The following is a 14,727-nucleotide window of genomic DNA, read 5'->3' as shown; positions in this document are numbered from 1 at the left end:
GCATCAGTGCAGTTTTCAAAGCTGCCCTTCCATCCTGATGTGCACCCAGGGCTGCAAAGTATTGACCAAAAGCTACTTGAGAAGCTAGCAAACCATCCCCCGAAAGGTCTCTGAAGTTGATTTCCGAGGGAGTCAGCCCCATCTTCTGGATAAAAAGGGGTATTTCACTTCAACAGCAAAGGAACTCACAGCACTTCACTCAAGCCGCTCAAAGACGAGCAAGCAGCTTGCCTCCAGCGAACAGCCGTCATACACTAGATGCCTGTTTCCTTCCTATGCTCTGGAGGCCTCGCTTGTGCCCCTAAAATAATAATACACGTGGTAACTCTGATGACATTTGCTCCTGTGCTCACAGACCTCTTCCCAAGGCCACACGAATGAGGAATCAACTCCTTGCTCTGCAAAGGCTCCCAACCCAACCTTGCCCCCTTTATCTGACACTCCAGCCACACCGGACAGCAGCCACATTCTTCCCCTCTAGCCACACTTGGGTCATTCGGGGGAGGCAAGCAGAGAGAGGAGAGATAAAAGTCACCCTGTGACTTTTAAAGCAATCAAAACATAAACAATGAGATCTCTGTTTAATCAAAGTAATACGATTTCGTATTTTTCTAGAGCGTGTCTAGAGAGAGAGAGAGAGAGAGAGAGAGATAGACAGACAGACAGACAGACAGACTCTGGGGCCAGAGCAGGAAGTCAGGCACTGCCCTGGGAGACGGAGAACTTCCCAGAGAACTTCCCACTGGCCGCCTGCCTTTCTCCAGGCTCACCCACACCCACCAACTAATAACCTTCTCGTCACCAGTTTGGACTTGAAAGTAACCTGACCCAGGGACTAGGGCACCCGGAGGAGGAGACACTGCACATTACCAAGCTGGCACCCTTCTATAATCTGCACTCTCAAGTCTGATAAGCCGGGTACTACGAAGAAATTCAATCTCCAGACCTGCGAAAGCTGAGGACCAGCCGCACCCAGACTCGGGCGACCACTTAACGGACAGACACTTGGAGGCCAACCAGAACGAAACAGCCCACAGATCTTCCTCAGTGAGTGCCTCCTAAATGTGTCTAGTCTTCAGAATGACCTGGGGCGCTTGATAAAACTATGGATTCCGGCCCCCGTCTCAGAGGACCTGAGAGAGGTCTGGGGTGGGGGCAGGAACCTGTGCTTTCCGTCAGCAGCATCGGAGGGGACGATCCCAAGCAGACAAGCTTAGGACAATGCTGACACGTACATATACTGCCCACCTCGAGTTCTGGTTAAAAGCCTTACCCCTTGCCCCTCTCCCAGAACTGTCGGGTCCGAGTCCCAGAGCAGAGGCCCGAGAAGCCGTGTTCTAACCAGCACGTGGGTGACCCCCGTGCTGGGGTGTCTAGTCTACCCCTCGCTCTCTGCCTGGAAGCCCCGCTCTCGGAGTTCTGCTCGGGCTGTGCTCATCTGCACCCGTCGAGAAGCCACAGCTTCTTCTCTCTCTCACGACACTTCTTACTCTGCGTGGGACGGCCCTGCACACTGGCCTTTACCAGTCTTGCCCTGCAGGCATGCAGACGCACATCGAGCTGGAGGCGAAACACCTTTCTTTGCAAACGTGTGCTCCGTTCCAGAATTCCTTTAGCTGTATTTTATCCCCCAGAGGAAAGAGTTGTTTACCTTCCACCCAATTCTTTTATCTGAGCTCAGTGGGGAATAAGGACACCTCTGTTTTCTATATATATATATATTTTTTGCGGTACGCGGACCTCTCACTGTTGTGGGCTCTCCCGTTGCGGAGCACAGGCTCCAGACGCGCAGGCTCAGCGGCCACGGCTCACGGGCCCAGCCGCTCCGCGGCATGTGGGATCTTCCCGGACCGGGGCACGAACCCATGATCCCTGCATTGGCAGGCGGACTCTCAACCACTGCGCCACCAGGGAAGCCCTCACCTCTGTTTTCTAGAAGGGACAGTCCTTCAGCACTGCCAAAGCAAAGATGAAGGAGAGCAGAGGGGGTGGGGTTTACAGCTCTGGCATAACACGAATGTGCCCAATAAGCAGGCTGCCTCACTGCTTACTAAAGCCCCTCTCGAACCTAAAACGCATTCTCTGTGACAAAGAAATGAGCCGCAACCCGTAAGTATTTCAGACCCTGACCCACTTCCCTATGAAGTGCTTCCCCTCCCGTGTATCATGGTCTTCACAGCCCACGGTGACCAGGCAGGGCAGGAGCCTGGCCCTGGGCTGGGACGAGAAGCAGACCTCCCTCACCCCCGATCCAGTGCTCTCTGCAACGAGCACAGGGCCTAGGCCCCACGCCAGCTGCAGGGTCTGCCCTCAGTGACCTTGCAGGACAGACAACGTAACTGCAGATGATTCTGACAAAAAGAATACACAGGTTCTGGTCTCCTAAATCCACAAGGACCACCAAAGGGCATTTATCTCTTTATATTTACCATCTTGGTGTGAGATTACGGAACAACTTTAGGCCAAATAAAGGCCCCTGCAGGTCCCCAGCTCCAAATTCTAACTGTTCAAAAAAGAAAAAGAAAAAGAATTAATGGTGTTTTATCTCACAGCACAGTAAGCTCCTCTGGTTATAATTCCCTCATTTAATTCAATGCCATCGGCCCTCAGGGCTCTAAAAGTAGGGGTGGAAGAGTCTTAATATCTCATCTTAACCTTTGCGAAAGGGAGATTACTGTCTCCACGACCCAAGGAGGCCTGAGCCCCTCCAAAGAGAGCGCTGCTGGCCCCGGGTCCCTGTCTCCCTAGCTCAGGCCATCCACATGGTGCCCGCTGCAGTCAGGGGTGGCCGCCCTCGTGCTGCACAGGCGCACTTCCACCTGCTCCGCTGCACCGCCTGCAGGTCCCACAGGTGAGCGGCGATGGCTCTCAGGGGGCTGATGTTAAACCCACCAGCAGTTCTGCACTCGCAGTCGTGAAGCCCAGCCGCTCTGGCTGCCTCATTACTATTTTGGGTGACTTTCAAGGCAACTCTTCAATGTTAATTTGATGCAGTTCAATTTGCTCGGCAGAGCTGGGCTGCTTAATGACTGCCAAGCAGTGGACCGGAGCGCTGAGACGGAGGCACCGGCCTTCTGCACTGTGCAGGAGGAGCGAACAGCCTACAGGTGTTTGCTTAAGGGAACAGAGATGCTGAGTTTCTAGACGTGGGATTTCCGGAGGTTGGCATCAGGGGGATATCTTCTTGTTCTATCCTAACTTTGAGCTGCCCGGCAGACTGAGAGCAATCCTCAGATATGAGAAACAGTTTTCTCTTGGGGACAGCCAACTTATGCAAGTGTGACAGCTGGCACTCTTACACAGTGATGTGGCCAACTGAGGTCATTCTGTTGCAGTGGACAACACGATCTCCCCCGTTGGCATTCTTACCTCTCCCCAGCCCTTCGCAGAAGTGACTCGTCTGAGCGCGAAGTTAATGGAACCCCCTCCGTTCCCATTCTGGGTTGAGAGGCTTCCAGAGAGGATGGCTGTGTCTGAAGCTGTCAAGGGTGCCTAGGAAATGACACCTGCTGGTAATAAATTAATCAAAGCAACAGGAAGCGCCAAGGACAGAGCCTGACGAATACACCCCAAGTGCAAGGCCACAAGTATAGGTGAGTCCATGGTTCAAGCATGCAGGGATGCAGAACTGCCTCACCTGCCTCACTTCTCTCTCACCCTGGCATCTGAACTGCATGTGGCCACCAAGGTCAGGTTTTGCAAAAGCTTTAATGGGCAAATTTCAAAAATCCAGGGGAGACGCAGGGCTAGCTGCTGGTTCTCGGTGTCCCAGTGCCATCAGACTGCACGGTAACTTCACCCCGTGCCTCCCCACGCAGGACATCTGGGACTTCCCAGTCCTTGCCATGGCTGCAGTGACTGACTCTGGAAGCCCCAAGAGGGGGCAGGTTTCCCTGAGTTAGGACTTCACGCTCTAGGCTGATGCACTGGAGAATAAGTGCATGAGTCTGGGGGGCAGAGACCCACCCTGTCAGCAGGATGGCCTCACACTGCCACACCCGAACAGTGGGCAGAAAGATGACATTTAGTGACCCCAGGGCTCAGCACACAGGAGAGTGCGCCTTAAAACTAAGGCCGGTTCTTGGAATTTCCCACGGAGGGCTGCTTTCTCTCCTAAAATCGTCACGACCTTGGCTCCCCCTTCTAGAGCATGAGCGAAAGTTTCCTGCTGGAGAGCCCTGAGACTCTGAAGCTACGCACCCCTGGCACTCTTGCTGCTGACATGCTGGCAAAGCAGTATGAACAAGGTCGTGACTGGAGCTCTTCTTTTTTTAAGCGGCTAACTGCATCCTTTCATAAATAAAGATGAGAAAACCCTGAGCAGACTCTCTCATCCCAGCTGCACATCTCGTGAATCCGAGTGCCCTCGCTGAGCCCCCTTGCACTGGGGGAGGCATCTGTGTGCTTTACCTCAATGGACTGGGATATGTGCATCTTGTTAATTTCAATCTGCGGAAAGCCACTTCCAGACACATCTTCGTACTCCTCCTCGTAGCGATCAAAAAGGTCAGTGGCGTCGATGCCAACGCTGATGGTCCCCTGGGGCAGAAAAACAAGCAGTCAGCACCAGGCTTGGGATTTGTGGGATGAAAGACAACACTCTGTATTTCAGCAGCCGCATGGTTCACTGGGTGCGCGGGACTCCACGAGCCCACGGAGCACAAATGTCACGGTTCAAACCCGAACAGTGGTCGAGCACCACTGACTCGTAGCGTCAGAAAGCCAGGCATGTCCACAGGCGGATGACTCCCCAAGGACAAGTGGTAGGAAAAGAAGATTGACCTCTATCATGGCTCTGAATTGCTCCTCTCCGGATGTAACCCACAAATGCAGAAAACCACCTAGAAACTAGCTACATGGATTAAAAACTTTTAACGTTCAATTCTAAACACTCTATGTCACCAAAGTACCTTAAGAGTCTTTAAAATATAGAAATACCTTCAAAGACAAAGAAGTGCAAACCAAATAAAGAATGACAGATTTAAAAATTGTTCCACCTCCTAAAATTAATTTGAGACTTAAATTATGAGAAACAGAACCCCATTCTCTCAAGAAATAATAAGCTAAAATTTTGCTGATAAAAATGCTCTTTACTCAGAAAATCAATGTTTATTATTTTTTTTTTACCGTCGTAAGACCTTACAAATGGGCAGATACCTTAATCTAACATATAAAGACATGACCCCACACACATTTTTATTAAATTCTCTGCAGCCCATTAAAAAAAAAAACAAACTTCATTGAGGTTTAATTTACATGTAACAATATAAACCACTCCCGTTTGAAGTGTACAATTTAATGAGTTTTGACAGGTGTGTCCACTTGTGAAACCACATCCAAAATCACGATACAGGACACTTCTATCACCCCAAAAGGAGCTTGGGAGAACGTGTTCCCTCCCCGAGAAGGGGACACGTGAGCTGGGTATGAGAGGGAAACAAGGGATGAGCCTGCGGGACTCCCGTGGAGGAGCGTGGAGGCCACTGGGGCTGGAGCGGAGGGAGGGAGGCGGGACTGGGGGGTGCTGGGTGTGGCTGTTCACATAGCAGAACATTACGGGTGGGGTTCATCCGGGATAATACCGGTTTAACCTTGATGTTTTGGTTGGTTTAGCAGTTATCCCAGATGTTCATTTTTAAACAAAGTGACATCACCACCAATAGTATTTTCATCACCAACAGTATTATCATCATCAATAGTTGTCCGAATCTACGCAGCCAGAGTGGGTTTGGTGGCAGCCTTCACTCTGTGCTTCTAGCACTGGCCACCGTCTCAGCTAGGTGTGTGGGATGCAGGGAGAATCTAGGAGGTGACAAGGCTAACCCATCACTCTGCTCCTGTCTCCTTCCAGGAGGCGTGAACAGCACCTCCCACTCCAGGACTGCACGCACGTGCTCGCTGAGACGGTGGCTAGACACAGCCCTCGCGGCCGCAGCTGGCGGCGGCAGAACTATTAGAAGCTGCTGCCCGTTTGGCACATCAGGCAGGTGGCCAGTGCCTGGGCCTGTGACATGTGTGAAGCTGTCAAGCCCCCGGTCGGCTATGTCCAGGGGCAACTCCAGGTGTATGTGAATGCGTGGGAAACAGAGGTGGGCCAGTCCTGCAAGAGAAGGTACCAGAGAGCAGTGTCAGCACTGCTGCTGGTGTTTCTCCCCATCTCCTGAATGGTGTAAACCAGAAGCCGGCATGCTGGCTGTGAAGGGCCACAGGACATACTTCAGGCGTCGTGGGCCACACGGTCTCTGCTGCAATTCATGTCTGCTGTGGGGAAAGCAGTCAGACTATCCAGCAAAGCACTGGGCCTGACTGTGTTCCAGTAAAACTTTGTTTATTGACACTGACATCTGAATTTCAGATAATTTTCACATCTCAAAACACTATTCTTCTTTTGATTTTTTTTCCCCGACCATTTAAAAATATAAAAACCATTCTTATCTCATAGGTCACACAAAAAGAAGCAGTGGGCCAAACTTGGCAACTCCTGATATAAATCTGCAAGGTTTCTTTCTTTTCTTTTTTTTTTTCTGGGGGTGGGACAGGGGTAATGCTTTCATTTTTGATAAACGCTTCAAGCAGGAATGAGATTAAACATAGTGTATGTTCAATGAAAAAAAAATTAGGACTAAATTTCCACTTTCTCAGAAAGTTAATGAACACTGACCATCCACACCAACCATATGAAAATCAAGCCTTAGCATCTTCTTCAACAGTGAGTCATTCTTTAAAGACTGTGACCCAAAGTGAGGCTGTAGCGGCAGGTGTACTTACATATAGCTGTGAAAAATGACTTTTCATTTAGATCAAATGGTAGTTCCTCTATGTTAATTTTACTCATTTTTCCATTCTAAGGTTTGTAACGCACGCACGAAGGTAAAGCAATAGCCATTTATAAGTTAGTTCTATTAGCAGAAGAACCTCACAACTAATGATACCACTTTTTTTTTTTTTTTTTGCGCGGTACACGGGCCTCTCACTGTCGTGGCCTCTCCCGTTGCGGAGCACAGGCTCCGGACGCGCAGGCTCAGCGCCATGGCTCACGGGCCCAGCCGCTCTGCGGCATGTGGGATCCTCCCGGACCGGGGCACGAACCCGCGTCCCCTGCATCGGCAGGCGGACTCTCAACCACTGCGTCACCAGGGAAGCCCTGTCATTTTTAATTGGTTAAATTTATATCCTCTCCTGGAATGGAATGAAATTGACAAGGTCTTCCTATAGTTTTGTGACATCTAAACTTGAAGCATTCAGAAGATCATAAATGGATGTGGAGAAAAGGGAACCCTGGTACACTGTTGGTGGGAATGTAAACTGGTGCAGCCACTGTGGAGAACAGTATGGAGGCTCCTCAAAAAACTAAAAATAGAGCTACCATATGATCCAGCAGTCCCACTCTTGGTTATATATCCAAAGAAAACGAAACACTAATTCAAAAAGATACATGCACCCCAATGTTCATAGCAGCATTCAGGTGGCCCAGGTTCGATACCTGGTCAGAGAACTAGATCCCACATGCTGCAACTAAGACCTGGCACAGCCAAATAAATAAATAAATGTTAAAAAAAAAATAAGAATGAAAGTTTGCCATTTGCAACAACACAGATAGACCTGGAGGGTATTATCCCTAGTGAAAAAATTCAGAGAAAGAGAAATACAGTATGTTATCACTTATATGTGGGATAAAAAAATCAAACAATCTAGCGAATATAACAAAAAAGAAACAGACTCATAGAGAACAAACTAGTGGTTAGCAGTAGGGAGGGGGAAGGAGGAAGGGGAATGATAAGGGTAGGGGATTAAGAGTTACAAACTACTACGTATAAAATAAATAAGCTACAAGGACACACAGGAAACATAGCCAATATTTTATACTAACTATAAATAGAGCAGTCTATAAAAATTTTGAATCATTAAGTTGTACACCTGAAGCTCATATAATATTGTAAATTAATTATACCTCAAATTAAAAAAAGGAGGCTAAGTGAAATAAGTCAAAGAAAGACAAAAAAAAGAATACTACAGTATACAGAGAAGAATCAAATGTGCCAAAAATTTCCAATTTACTAAATAAATTTTCTCCTTGTATGAATATGGTAGGCAATGTTATGAAGGAATAAAAAACAGAGACACTGAAAGGACATTCTTCAGAAAAACAGCGGTGGGGGACTTCCCTGGTGGCGCAGTGGTTGAGAATCCGCCTGCCAAAGCAGGGGACACAGGTTCAAGTCCTGGGCTGGGAAGATCCCACATGCTGCGGGGCAACTAAGCCTGTGCGTCACAACTACCGAGCCTGCGCTCTAGAGCCCACGAGCCACAACTACTGAGTCCACGCGCCTAGAGCCCGTGCTCCGCAATGAGAAGCCACCGCAATGAGAAGCCCGCACACTGCAATGAAGAGTAGCCCCCGCTCGCTGCAACTAGAGAAAGCCCGTGTGCAGCAGCAAAGACCCAACACAGCCAAAAATAAATAAATTTATATAAAAAAAAAGAAAAACAGCGGTGACAGAGCGTGGACTCGAGAATCCCAGGAAGGCCTCCCACAAAGGCATGCCTACTGGGATCGCAGCCTGCACAGAGCCCCCTCCTCGATTTGCAGTGACCCAGGACTTGCTTTTGCCCAAGAGGATGCAGGGGATGGGATGGCGCAGACTCCAAGGCTAGGTCACAAGGAACCTTGCAGCTTCGTCTAGGCCCCGGGGGAAGCTAGCTACCGTGAAACAACCCAACTACCCTGAGACTGCCAGGCTGGGAGTCAAGGTAGCCGGGGTAGAGGCCGCCTGCGAGAGACGGCAGGCCACCCTTGGCCACCACAGCTGCAGTGTAGGAGAGGCACAGGCGTGCAGATGCCATCTTCAACATGACCCAGCTACCACTGGGCTGCATGGGGAGACCCCAGGCAAGAACCATCCGCCGAGTCCAGTCACTCCACAGGAGCGAGGAGAAAATCAAATCGTCTCGCAAGCCGCTAAGCTTTGGAGAGGTTCGTCATGCAGCAGCATGTAACCAGACACAAAATATCAGAGAAGGATATAAACCAATTAAAGTATGTAAGTGTATGCCAAAAATAAGGATTCCACTTCTGCGACTTTCTTCTGAACACCCCTTTTCACTCTCAGAAATGTCCTGATTTGGATGTTGAATGACACGGTCTCCCCGCCTACAGGTCACCGTAAGGATGCTGGCTGACCATGAATGACGTAAGCCACCAGAGAGCAGAGCAGAGCCACCCGGTCTGACCTGCAGGCCCCCCCTGGCTCTGTGCTTGGGTGAGGAGGGAAGCAGGGTCACGATGGCAGCAGTATCACGAGCCACTGACTTACGTGTGTGGGTTTCATCCTCAGCCACCTCATTCAACTCGCAAGTCCCAACAGTTTTCAGTTGGTTCTTTAAAAGACAGGCAATGATACCATATGCAAACAATGAAAACCCTTTCAATATTTTTCTCTCTCTTGTTATTTGTCTAATTGTATTGGCTAAAACTTCCAGAATAACGTTAAATACGGTTTTCTTTCCTTTCCCAAATAAAACCTTTGAAATGATAAACATTTGTGTTAACTCCTCACTGACAATCAATGTATTCACCAGAGGGTAGAGTGGACTTTAGAAGTTTAAAAATACTGCTGAAGGCACTATTTCTCAGCTATTTTGTTGTTTCTTTAAACAAGGCCAAAACAGTGGAAAACTTCAATGAGTCAGTGACTTCTGTGACTCAGTGGCCTTTGGTGTTGATCCAAGTCTATGGAAAATGACCCCCCCACCCCCCAAAAAGAAAGAGAATGACCCAGAGAATGTAAGGCTCAAACGCCAGCCACACCTGAAGAGCCACCCAGAGAGGGACTGATTGTCATCTTCTACTATTTCCGAGAGTGGTTCAGATGCCTGCCATCTCCTCTTCTACCCATTCCAGGAAACGACCTTTTGAAAATGGACTGGTCACAGCACCAGAACTAGATAGACTTCTTCTCTGTGAGCCAAACAGGGGTTTGGCTGCAACTTACAATTCATTTTCACTTTCAACATAATATGCTTTTCATACAATGAGATGTCATGACTTAGGAATGAGAGTTGGATCTGAATTTTAACAGAGGATCAAAAAGGATCGAGAAAAAGAAAAAAGAGAAAAGATAAACTCTAACTCTGGATAAATTAATGGGTTAGACTTCTTCCAACAGCTTCTAGCTCAATATATGCAAGTTTATGTCTTTTTTTTTTTTTTGCGGTACGCGGGCCTCTCACTGCCATGGCCTCTCCTGTTGCGGAGCACAGTCTCCGGATGCGCAGGCTCAGCGGCCATGGCTCACGGGCCCAGCCGCTCCGCGGCACGCGGGATCTTCCCAGACCGGGGCACGAACCTGCGTCCCCTGCATCGGCAGGCGGACTCTCAACCACTGCGCCACCTGGGAAGCCCTTTATGTCCTTTTATTATTAAATCGTTATTAAATCACATTTTTTCATATAAAGAGTTTACAGAGGAAAATACTTTTAGATAATCTTTGCTATTAAGTGCAAATCACAAAACTTTTAAAGCATTTTGTTTATTTTTTTCCCCTGCTACAAGCACACCTCACTTTATTTTTCTAGAGCAGGGTAGTCGAACTTTCTCTGTAAAGAGCCAGGTAGTACTTAAGGCTTTGTGGGCAACTGCTGTGGAAACTGCTCAACTCTGCTGCTGTAGTGCAAAACAGCCACAGGTAATCTGTAAATGAATAAGCTTTGCTATGTTCTGATAAAACTTTATTTATGGACACTGAAATTTGAGTTTCATATCATCTAGCTCCATACAACGATGAGACTGCTGAAAAACTGTCAGTGGGACAGCCGGCAGCTGCAGATTTTCAACTGAGACCTTTGAGACTTTTTTTGGAGCTCAAAGATTCAATCTATAGCATGGGACAGTCACCCCTCCCACCAATTAGCAGAGCTAACAGACTCCACGGGGAACACACCCCCCAGTTTCATACTATCTTCAATCAGGTCACAGTCATTCGAGTATAACACAGGTTGTAAAAAGAATCTATTAGTTTCTCAAGTTTTGAGCTACTCAATGAAAATCACAAACTGATAAGATTCAAAGGTTTAAGGAGCTAAACACAAGAGGAAGTAGCTGAATGCTACCTGTAAGAGCCCATTGTAACCTGTAAACTACAACCCCACTGGATCACCATCTTCCCGGACTGCCAAATACTCCATTCATAAGTCAACCCTTTTTTTCTTTAACTGATAACAAAACAATGTAAAAAAGATACCTGTCTGTTCTCTCATCTGCAGACTACTGCAATACTTCTCAAATTCAGCCACGCATCGGAATTCCTGGGGTGGGGACTTGTATAAATGCAGATTCCCAGGTAGCAGACTGATAGACTCCTATTTATTTGCTCTGAGGCAGAGCCTGAGAATCTGAATTTTTAGTAGGTGAACATATTGTGATGTAGCTGAGTTAACTTACTAGCTTTGGGGTCTTTATTTATGACTGAATATTTTATTTAGATCATTGTAGATTCACATGCAGTTATAAGAAATAATAAGAGACCCTGAGTACTGCCTTCCACAGCGGTAAACTTGCAAAACTACAGCAAACTATCACCAATCGGAGAGTCACATTGATACAGTCCACCAACCTAATTCAGAGCGCCTCAGTTTTATTTATTTTTATTTTTTCATCTGTGGTTGTATATTTAATTCTATACCACTTAATCGCCTATGTGGGTTCATGTATCCAGCACTACAGTCAAGACACAGAACACTCCCATTGCCACAAGGATCCCTCTGGTGGCCCTTCTGCAATGGCTCCTACCTCCTCCCCACCCCCCTCCCCTTACCCCAACCTCTGGCTACCGGATCATTTTTTTAAATAAAGAAGCTGCAGCTGACAGGGTTTTTGTTCCTCTATTTCATTCATGATTATGGATAAATAACACAGTCTTTTCTAATGCAATTATCTCCAATACATAAATTTGGATGGGTTAGATCAACGGGATTAAAAACACATACACGTTTATCTCAGTGTCCTCCTGAAACCCTCCTCCCTCCCAAAATAACAATAAAGGAATGACAAAGACAAAGACAAAAAGAATAAGATAACTAAAGGTGACAGATAAGAGGTGTTAACCAAATTTTAGAAACTGGAAAAGGATGAAGAGATGGTAACTGATTCTGCAGAGAAAACTGAAACCTAAGTGTTGCTGGTCAGGAGGTGGAGGGACCACGCACCCCAGGAGTCGCGGAAACGTGGACCCCTGCCCACTCCCCCAAGGAGCCAAGTGACAGAGGCTTGTTCTTTGGAGAAGTCACATGAAGGGATTCCAGGCACAGCAGTGGGGGAGTGGGGCCCGTACTGGAAATAGGCTGAGGTGGACTACACGCTGAATGGTCCCAGCCTCCACTTTCTACCCCACTCAGCTATGAGACTGCTGGCAGCCAGGCGGGAGACTGGAGGTTTCTTCTCAAGAGAAAAACCACCTGCTAATGAGAGGAAGCCTTTGGATGCTAACCTTTGGCGGGGTTGGGTGGGGTGTGTGTGCGTGGGTGCTCCACCCAAACACCCCAGAGTTAAGCCCATGGGGGACGAGCCCGGCCAAGTAACATGCAGTGTCTACTCAGCCTCACCGCCTCACTCTTCATGGCAGACAGCCAAGGACTACCAGACATTTGAGGGAAACCTCCAACACCAAAGTCTGAAACCAAGTAAAGATCAGAAAGAACCAGAAAGAAGCACAGAATACAAATGCCAAAGAAAACGGCGAGAAATCTGTAGGTAATATCCTTAGAAAAATGAGAGGTATTGCACTGATAATAAAAAACATTTATGAACGCTTACTATGTGCCAGGAACTCTTCCATGTAACCTTCTTATCAACAGTGAGTAGGCACCATTTTCTCCATTTCAGATAAAGAAACTGAGGAGCACAGAGCTGCAGTCTCTTGCGCAAGGTCACAGGTGATAAGTGTCAGAGACAGGATTTGAACCTGGGGCATCTTCAAATGCCAAATTCCTACCCCGTTACTTCCCATGAAAAGAACAACAAATCTGAGAATAAGAAAGTCTAAGATATTAAAAATATTATAGACAAATTAAAAAATTTTCTATATTCCTTAAATAGAAAGGCTGGAAAATAATCTAGGAAAAAAAATCTCCAAAAAAGTAGAACTAAATGAAAAATATGCAAAATGGAGACAGAGAAAAAAGAAGATGAAATTATTAGCCCAAAGGATCCAATATGTGAATAAAAGGAATCTGGAAAGAGAGAAAGGAGGGGAAAAAAAATACTAGAAAATGTCTCCGAACTGAAGACCACTGAATTTTCCAGGTGGGAGGGTCTGCTATAACTATCAGCACAAGTGAGAAAGTCACCCCGAGATTCTCCGTCGTGAAAACCCAGAGAGAAAGACCCTAAGGGTTATCAAAGGGGGAAAAGAACATCACACACAAGAATAAGGAATTAGAACTAGTCTTCTCAACAGCAACCCTGTAAGCTAGAAGCCTTGGAACAAGGTCTTCTGAGGCCTCGGAGGAAAAATGATTTCCAAACCGGAATTTAATATCCAGTCAAATTATATAAAACTGCCAATTTTTAGGCCTAAATAGACAAAAATAAGCAATACCTATTATTAAATATAGAGAAATAACCAAATATTAAGTTACAGATACACACACTTTACAAGTGTATCTATCTACACACACATATATATCACAAAGAGTATGAAGATATATGCTTTATAGTACTTAGCATCAAGTATAAACTTGACTTTGAGTTATACAAAGTCAATGTTTTACCTCTGGGAAATAATATGGCAACATCTGCATATATTATGACCCATAAATTTCACATCTAGGTATGTGTGGTATATGGGTGTACGTGCATATGTGCAAACACATGCACACACACACACTTAAGAGACAGCCTTGCACGTGTGCACCAGGAAACATGCACAGGAATGTTCACAGCAGCAACGTTCATAACAGCAAAAACCTGGAAACAACTGAAATCTCCACCAGCAGGAGAACGGATAAGCCGTGGTACCCAGCAATGAAAACAAGTAAGCCACAGCTTCATGAAACATACACAATTTTGGAAGAGTATGAGTGGTGGGGAGAAAGCAAGTCCCAAAAGAATGCCTATAGCATGGTACCATTTTTACAAAGCTCAAAAACAATAAAAATGAAACACTATATTGCTTAAGCATACTTCCAATTTGTAACAAAATTTAAAAAGCAACAGAATGAGGACCGTGTGGGTTTCTTGCTTGTGCTGGGAGCGGAGTGGATCCTTCCCACCTGGAAAGTTGAGTCGTTCAATTCTGGGAAATTTCTCATATTATTTCTTTTATATTCATCCTCCCTTTCTTTCTATTGATACATTCCTTTTATTGGACCCTTTCGGATCGTGTTTCCTTCTGGCAGGGAGATGGAAAAGGAGAGAAATGTGGAAGTGAATGCAAGTTATGGGCAATATTCTTGTTTTTGGGTCAGGCAGTGGGTACTAGGCGTTTATTACTATGTTATAGTTTATAATATTACACATATCTTTTCTATGTATGTATGTATATATAATTACATACATAAATACGGTTATATATAAATTATCTTTTTTTTTAAAAGACACTCGAATGGGAATGAAACGGAAAAGAAATTCGACTTTTAGGCATCTTGTGTAAAGGAGCAACTGGAGAATGTGCTTCCTCCACAAAGAGATAAACCAAAAAGGGGAAGGTGTGGGAGCCGACCAAGGAAAGG

General features: G+C 46.5%; 1 protein-coding gene across 1 annotated transcript in view; it reads right to left on the bottom strand.

Annotated features, from left to right (window-relative positions):
- DNAJC11 (DnaJ heat shock protein family (Hsp40) member C11) overlaps positions 1-14,727 on the bottom strand; it is a 71,264-nt gene that overhangs the window by 11,645 nt on the left and 44,892 nt on the right. The window contains exons 5-7 of the mRNA XM_004272343.4: positions 4,411-4,539; positions 3,370-3,492; positions 2,430-2,503 (exon numbers count right to left, since the gene is read on the bottom strand). Coding sequence (XP_004272391.1) covers positions 2,430-2,503; positions 3,370-3,492; positions 4,411-4,539 — 326 coding nt within the window. The remainder of the gene's footprint in view (positions 1-2,429; positions 2,504-3,369; positions 3,493-4,410; positions 4,540-14,727) is intronic.

The sequence above is a fragment of the Orcinus orca genome, chromosome 1, assembly GCF_937001465.1.
Source record: "Orcinus orca chromosome 1, mOrcOrc1.1, whole genome shotgun sequence".
NCBI lineage: Eukaryota > Metazoa > Chordata > Mammalia > Artiodactyla > Delphinidae > Orcinus > Orcinus orca.
The sequence above is the reverse complement of the archived record's forward strand: the minus strand, read 5'-3'. Positions and strand labels throughout refer to the sequence as shown.